General features: G+C 40.4%; 1 protein-coding gene across 1 annotated transcript in view; it reads left to right on the top strand.

Annotated features, from left to right (window-relative positions):
* Window positions 1-14: 14 nt before the first annotated feature.
* NOC3L (nucleolar complex associated 3 homolog (S. cerevisiae)) overlaps window positions 15-8,129 on the top strand; it is a 16,851-nt gene continuing 8,736 nt past the window's right edge. The window contains exons 1-9 of the mRNA XM_010142707.1: window positions 15-20; window positions 1,092-1,299; window positions 1,714-1,837; window positions 4,580-4,737; window positions 4,847-4,903; window positions 5,921-6,051; window positions 6,681-6,842; window positions 7,635-7,728; window positions 7,936-8,111. Coding sequence (XP_010141009.1) covers window positions 15-20; window positions 1,092-1,299; window positions 1,714-1,837; window positions 4,580-4,737; window positions 4,847-4,903; window positions 5,921-6,051; window positions 6,681-6,842; window positions 7,635-7,728; window positions 7,936-8,111 — 1,116 coding nt within the window. The remainder of the gene's footprint in view (window positions 21-1,091; window positions 1,300-1,713; window positions 1,838-4,579; window positions 4,738-4,846; window positions 4,904-5,920; window positions 6,052-6,680; window positions 6,843-7,634; window positions 7,729-7,935; window positions 8,112-8,129) is intronic.

Raw genomic sequence — 8,129 nt, 5'->3', positions numbered from 1 at the left:
GGGTTCCCGGCAAAATGCAGGTTCGTCTCTCTCCCCTCGAAGGTGATTTTGCCAAAACCGAGTCGCGGAAGAAGAAATGAATCAGTATTCGTTATATTGAGGGGGGTGGTGCGCAGCATGGCCTGGGCTGTGGGCTGGTATCAGGAGAGGAAAGTAGAGTCCGAGCTGACTTCTAGGCAGGGGCATCGCTGTCTGGAGGTGTTCTAGCTCAGTGTTGTTTGTGTGGCAGAGAAACAAGCATCAGTCTTGCTTTGTTTTCTTCAGCACTTTCCCAATAGTCAAAACTAAAAAGGAAGCTAAAGGTGAACTGATAAAAAAAAAATTCCACTGCAGTGGTCCAGCCACTGGTCCCCTTGCTAGAGGGACACATCTCCCCCTGGCAGGACTGTAATACGATGGCTCCTGTTCTCTGCACAGCCCTTGCCTTCCCCTGCCCCTCAGGAGGTAAGCTGTGCTGCATCTGTTTCTCTCCTGAACACTCTTGGGAGTGTTGTGCTGCACGAATCTGCGCGTCTTGGCTTTCCCTGAGCCCTCTTCCTGTGACTACAGGGGTTCCCAGAGCTTTGGCACCTGTAACGCACACACAGCTTCTGCATCTTGCTGTTCTGAGCCTTGCAACGGGCAGCCTCGTCTCATGGATGCAGCTACTGGTCCTGGAGAGTTTAGGGCAGGAGAGAGCCAAAGTTCAGCATGGGGAAGTGTGCTGCAGGAGGACCCTTGCCTGGGGCTGTGGCCTTGTACCTTATTGTGTGTTGGGGAAGAATGGCACCTTGAAGAGAGGAGGCAGTGCTTGGCAACACACAGGGCAAAGAATTGCGCCCTGATAATGTGTTGAGTGTTCACGTGCCTAAAAGTGATGGACGTAGGGTTAATAGAAAAAGTATGAAGGACTGTTTCTGTAAAATGTTCTTTGCAGGTCTCTTCTCAAAAGCATAACACACGTAAATTTGGAGCTCGCTGCTGATACTCTTTGGAAGAAACATGTTCAGCCCTGATAGAAGTATGAACTTAATGAGATTTGCAACAGTGCAATGAATTTGACAAAGGCTACGAACGTGTCAGTTATTTGTGGTTTTCTGTTTGTTTCCTAGAGAAAAAATACAAAACGAGTTCCAAGCTTTCGCAAGTTACTGAGAACTAGTAAAATAAAACTTGACAACAAGTTAAAGAATAAACAGTTCAAGCAGCAGAGTGCTGCTAGGAAGTATCGAAAAGAGCAAAAGAAGCTAAGGGAGGCTGTCAGAGATGCTATCTCTAGAAAACCTTTTCCATTGGAAGAATGCAAGAGAAAACAAGTTGGTAAGTGTTTGCGCAAAGTTATTTTTGTAAATGAAAAGGTATGAGGGTTACTAAATATCCTGCTGCTTCATGTTGTAAAAGAATATATCAAGCAAACAACATTTTATTTTCTGTGTACAAATAATTACTGTTCTTGTTTAAAGGTAAGAAAAGGGAGAGTTATGAAAAACATGCTTAGAGTGCCATTCTGGCAACAAGGTCTGACACCTGGAGATGGTAGAAATGTGTTTGATCATTACTGGATGTCACACTACAGGGGTGGTTTTCTGGGATAGCACAAAACATGCATGAACGTTGATGAGCTCCAGATTAAAGTAAGCTGTAAAATGGCTTCCCAAGTGTAGGCAGGGTTAGGTTTAAAAGTTTGAATACACGTACAAGATCTTAATCTGTACCCATCATCTTCTAAAATAGCTGAAAAGCGGGAAGAAGAGGAAGAAGATGCTCTTCCACTGGACATGATGGATGAAGATGACTTAAAATTAATGGAGGATTTGGCTCAAAAAGCATCCTTTTTAACCAGAGATCTTTCTTCTAAGTGAGTGCTGTGATGTCTACTTTTTATGTGGTTAATATGTAATGTGATACGTATCACAGGAGGTCACTTCATGCACTAGTGTTTCCCTAGTTTGTCAGTACGTTCAGTATTGATGAGTGTGTTCACCTGCTCTGCCTGACCTTCAGGATACTGTTTCTGCACAGTGTTCCTTCCCCTGAAGTCCCTGGCTGTAAGGTGAGTAGCATTCCTCAAACTGAAAGAAATGCTTTAATCTATAAACAGTCTTTTTTTTTTCTATATAGAGTATTCAGGATGTTCCCTGGACTTTGGGCCATGATACTTTCCATATTGCATTGCAAATTGCTATATAAAGAAGAAGGGGTTCTGGAAGCACACACGCAACACCAAAGCATTCACACAAAAGATGCATTACCAGGTTTCTGAAGCAAGGCGTTTGGAAGAGTTCGTGATGAAGTACATGGAAGGATAGTGCTCCTAGTTACAGGATTAAAAGTCTTCATAAATACCCTTCTACAGAGTAGTCTGGTTACAGATTGTTTGAAAATCTGAAGTTGTCTTTTTTGATGAGTATGAAAAGACTCGTCAGCTGCTGTAGGGTGGTTTTAATTTTCCCTAAAATCTTCAGTTTTCTTTAGCGGTTGTTTGAGACTAAATGTTGAAATGAGCAAAAAGCACTTTTTAAGGGTTTCAAGAAAAGAGAGCATTTCTTCTAGCTTTTTTGTTTGCTAATTCCAGTACAAATTAAATTTGTTAACGCTGATTATAGCTACTAATTAACAATTTACTCTAGTTTCTAAGGAACTTAGTAAATGGCTTTTTATTTCCAAGGTTGCAGTTGTGCTCTACTCTGTTGTGTGGTCTCTTGTAGCCACATTGCAAGTTCTTGAATTCAAAGAATTTTACTTTAAACCTCCCCCTCCCCTCAAACTGTGTGTCACATTAGTTTAAAGTCTTGCAGAGCTCAACATCTATTGCATGTTTTTATTTAGTGATATTTTGCAGGATGCAGTTCTAGGAGTCTTGCATTCATTATGACAAAAAACACACTGGAAGTAGTTGCTTTTTTACCTGTTTTAACAGCTTTCAGCTCCTTTCATAGTGTTGCCTTAAACTGGAGAATTTGTCTTTTTAATCTGCTTTACTCTGATCAACTGCAATAATTCTTAAGAACTTGTAAAATATTACCTCACTTTAGCTTAGAGTAAATACTTATGTTCTTACATACTTCTGTGCAGGTTAGGAACGTACCCTGCGGAAGGGTGGTACGCCACACTGCAGTATTTCTGTTAGCCTGAGAGTGTGGTGTGACACACAAGCCTGTGCTTCCCAGTGCTCAGAGCAGAAAAGTGGCAGTGGTCGTGGTAAAAGTTAACATGGAGTGGGGATAAATAAAAATGTGCAGACCCACTCGTTATCACATCCTAGTTAAGCATGGCCTGGGAGGCCAAGGCGCAGCAGGGGAGAGTGAGGCTGGGGAGACATCTTAAGGAAGACACTGGGCTGTTTGTCCCGTGTGAGGGGCCTAGTCCTTGCTTGCTGGTGGAGTCCTTCGTGCTGGGACTGCTCGGGGTTAAGTTTTTAGTGAGCCTCAGCCCTGCCAGGTCATCTGCTCATGCAGTGGGGGGAGGACAGTGTGGAGAGAGGCAGGTAAAACAGCACTCTGACCTAGGTGAGAGATCTTGCTGAGATCCGTATTTTAATTACTCTTTTGCAAATTTTTTAATATTTGAGGGCTGAAACCATGTTTCTGAAGGGTGCTTGCCTTTACAATCTTCATCCTATTTGTTCACTTTTGCCTTGCTTTGAAGGGTCCCTGAGTCCCTTACTGCCACATGAATGGGAGCAGTGCCAAGTCAAAACCCATCAGCTAGTACTAGGGTTTCCAGATGTCTGGTATGACCCGGAATTTCCCTTGTTTTCACAGCACCTGTATTTTCTTGATGACCAACACATCAATCACAGATGTGTAGAATTCCTGTGCTCGTTGAGCAGGATTTGGGAACACAGGAAAGGTTGGATCCACGTAGGGACATCAAGGCTGAGGCTGGTGCTTCACCCTTACAGCATGTGTAGGGTGACTGTGTCTTGTGTACAGGGAATCTGGGTGGACTCTGGGTTGTAAAACTGCTTCTCATACAAGTGATTTTTACTTTCTGAAGCCCAGCAGTTTCTGAGCCCAGAGCTTTCAAAGTCCTTCAGATGCCTGTAGTTGAAATTCTGCCCCTCACAAGAACAAAAGTAATGGTCCTGTTATAAGATGGACCGTGGGGCTTCAACAATGCAATTCTTCATCCCTGACTTTTAAGTTTCTAATAAGATAAACGGATAACACACTTCATAGTGTCCCTTTACTGTAATCGGTTACAACATGTAATTAATTCTTGTTTGTACATTCAAAATCAGTGCAAGCATTTTGCACACGTGTGCGCGTTTATTCATACGCCAACATTTCAAAATTCACGACGTTGGCTGACCTGCCAGATTAACTAAATCTCATTTTATCTTTGCCCTTTTCATGTTTAGTTTCCTGTAAAAAGGAGATGAGGAGCACTGTACTGTCTTGAATTCAAAGATCCTATGCAGATCCACATTAACATTGATGGATTCACTGATGCCATCAATGGTGAACACATTCAAACATGCCACTTAGTAAGATCAGCCATTACTTAGTGTGGACACTTAATCCAGCTAGTATACTGTTGTACGTGGTTCTTGTCTAATTAGATGGATAATTAATTTAGTTTGCCTTGTATTTTTCAGTGAACCTGTTCACATCAAAAAACGGAAACATGAAAACGTGATTGACAAATATGAGAAGGTGCCAAGACGTATGCAGACGGAGCCAGAAAAAGAACTCATTCATCTGCTGCCCATCAAAGACAAGAGTGGCATTATTCCCCAAACTATGGAAAAGCCAGGTAAGACATGGATTCCAGAATCGGTATAGTAGCCAAAGCGTATGTAATTTATTCTTTTAAAATCGCACAGTGTTTATTACACGCTTGACACCAGACACTATTTTTGCAGTTCTCAGTGGTGCACGGGATGAAGAAGAGGATGCAGAAGAAATGGAGGAAGCAGACGGTAATAAAACATAATATTTGCTTTTTGTTGGGTTTTCTTTTGTGTTTTCAAATCACTGACTAATCTGAAGAGTGCTTTGCTGTTCCCTAAGGAAATTTGTAATTTAAGTGTATTTTGTTTAGGGTGTTTTTGAATACATTCATTACCATGTTGCCCCCAAAGCATAACAGTGGTTCAGAACTTCCTTTCTTGACTGTTAGGATACCAGGACCTGAGGAACACCTGGCTTCAGGATCTGTCTTTAAAATTATTTTGATTTTCATCTGGCAGTGGTGTTTGCATGAACAAAATCTCACAAAGGGAAGGGAAGGGAAATCTTGGTCTTACTTAAAGAATATATGCTGTAGTTCTAGTTTGATCACTCTCAGATCATTTTGAGATGCAGGTCAGGACACAGACTTTTGTAGGCTTTTGAGTGTCAGTCTTTGAAATTTTTTACTGAAAACATCAGAATACCAGGAAATTCAGATTTTGATTTGCAGTTTACTATCCAGTTGAGAGTCATATTCAATTAACAGTTGCAATTTTAACTCTGCCTCTTCTGGGTCATTGTTCTCTAAATATAATCTGAAGTTGAGGAGGGACATACTTGCAGCAAATTAATACTTAGAGAACACAAATAAACAGTTGTGTTTTTAAAATAAGTGAATGGTGAATAATTTGCTGCAAATTGCAGAGCACTGCAGTGTCTTGGCACAGTTGGAGTCATATGTGGAGTTTATGTTTCCACTGTACTTAGGGAATACGATTTGCAGATTCCAAAAACATTTGGTACGCTTCTTTTTGCAAGCATAAGATCTTGGAGTGGAGCAAAAATTGATCTCTGGATTAATATAAGGTCTAGCAAGGTCACTCTTAAAGCTGCTTTTACTGTGGGACTGCTTATGTTACTCTTGCATGGGGTTATCGTGGTACCCATCTGAAATGCAGTACGTAGAACTGTAGTTTGCAGTATGGTGGGTGTTTGTTAAGCAGCCTCACTAGTGACCCTCTTCCAACTCTCACACCTTCTGCCAGACTTTAATGAAGAACCCCTGCCTGTTCTCACTCCTGAGGAAATGGCTGCTCAAAGGAGACAAAAGCTGCAGGAAAGGAAGATGCACATTGCTGCCTTAGCATCTGCCATCCTCTCTGAGCCAGACAACAATGTAGGTAGCATTTACTTAACATGCATGTGTGTGTGCCTGTTTTGTGCAGTTAAGTCAATAAATAAAGATCTGAAGTGACCAAACAGTGGCAAAAGCAGAAAAATTCATGGGTAGAACAAGGAAAAAAGTCAGTGTTGTATCACTTCTCAGGAGGTGGCAACCAGTGACACTGCTGCCATAGGTTGGTACAAAGGATTTGAATCAGGTGAAGATCCAGGTGACTGTTTTCTCTATTTAGGAGTAATTTGTCCTTCTGAATACTGTGGGTTTAGGAATAATACTGTCTGTGGTATTTCCTGTCCAAACTTAGTCCTTAAGCATGACCCTTGTTTAAGTGCTGATGTCAGGGTTATATCTGATAGTTCTCAATGCGTCAGGATATGCTCTAATTTTCTAGAATTTTAGAACAGCAAGATAGTTTGAACATGCCCAAGATAAAAATTTTGGGGATATCTAGCATATCTTGTCTCTTTATGCAGTGCCAAGTAGAGTCTGAGTTAATGGCTTTCTCTTCCTAGTATTCAAAAAGAGACATGTTTCTTGCGGGAAACTTTTGCTGGAATGTACATTGTGCTTGTACATTGCTTTGTGGGTGATTCTCAGGTGACTTTGCCCCTTTTGTTAACCAGATTAAAAAGTTAAAGGAGCTGCGTGCCATGCTGATGGAACAGGATCCTAATGTGGCTGTGATTGTTCGTAAACTGGTCATGGTTTCTTTGATGGAGGTATTCAAAGATATTGTGCCTTCTTACAAAATCCGGCCTCTGACTGAAGCAGAAAAGGCTACCAAGGTGAAATCTCTTTATAGAGTACTGTGAGTAGTACAGATTTTTTTGAGTTGTGCCAAATACTAATACTGATTTGTTTAATATGAATTTATAATTTTGAGCAAAGGGTGTCAAATACACAAGTACTTGTGGAAGTTCTGAAACTCTGACACTTCAGGGGCAGATGTCTTTGTTTTGAACCTTTAATTCTTATGTGCTTCCTTCAATAAGTAGGTGAAATGCTTGTGCTAATGGAGGGAAAAAATAGTATATGAAAGTAGTATACCAAACCTGGGGTGAAAGTAGTTTATGAAACCTGGGTGACTTTCTTCATAAGCCTTGTAATAAATTGGTGATTTGTATCGCACTGAAGGGAACTAGAAAGAAAGTGAATTATGCAACATTGTCACCTACCTGACACAGATTTCTTTGAAATGTATTCAATAATTTGCTGAACAAACGGACAGTAATCTGTTTTCTGGAGCTGTTTTTAAGCAATTCCTTAGAAGGTTTCTTGAATGTAGTTAGTGCAGTTGAGAGTCATGGCTTGAAAATTAAATCTAGTTGAAAATTTCACTTCCATCTCTATATATGAAATAGGCCCAGTTGGAAAAGGCCCTCTGAGAACAAGAACATGTATAGAAATATGTAGAAATATTTTATTTTTAATATACTTCTAGGAATGTTTGTCTACAAGAAAAAACTATTCAGGAATCTGGTATTTGTTTTAAAATGTCTTTTTTTTTTTTCTACCACCATTGGCTACTTTCAGGATTTAGCTCTCCAAATAAAATTTCATTTGTGTTATGTTTACAGGTTAAAAAAGAAACTCAGAAACTGAGAGAATTTGAAGAAGGCCTTGTGAGCCAGTATAAATTTTACTTGGAAAATTTGGAACAAACAATTAAAGGTACAGTCCACACTTTCCATTTTTTGTGGTAAATGCAGAATGGTTTGCGGCATCAGTGTGCTTCTTCTGACTGAATGCTGCCTGTTCCCTTTGAAGTAGTACTTGCATGAAGCATGCAGGAGAATGCCTGTGATGGCAAAAAATGTAAATATTTAGAAGCTCCCCTAAATTCTGAACAGTAATCACTAAAAATATTATTTTGTACAGATTGGAAACAAAGGAAGTTGAAGAAAAGCAATGTCATCTCATTAAAAGCATATAAAGGTCTAGCAGAGATAGCAGTGAAGTGTCTGTGTGAGCTGCTTGTGGCCCTACCCCACTTTAACTTCCACAACAACATTATTGTTCTCATTGTTCCGCTCATGAATGATGCATCAAAAACGGTAAGTGATTTTCTGATT

Source organism: Buceros rhinoceros, unplaced genomic scaffold, assembly GCF_000710305.1.
Source record: "Buceros rhinoceros silvestris isolate BGI_N320 unplaced genomic scaffold, ASM71030v1 scaffold6379, whole genome shotgun sequence".
In the NCBI taxonomy this organism is placed as follows: Eukaryota; Metazoa; Chordata; class Aves; order Bucerotiformes; family Bucerotidae; genus Buceros; species Buceros rhinoceros.
This window is presented reverse-complemented; position numbering and strand designations above follow the sequence as displayed.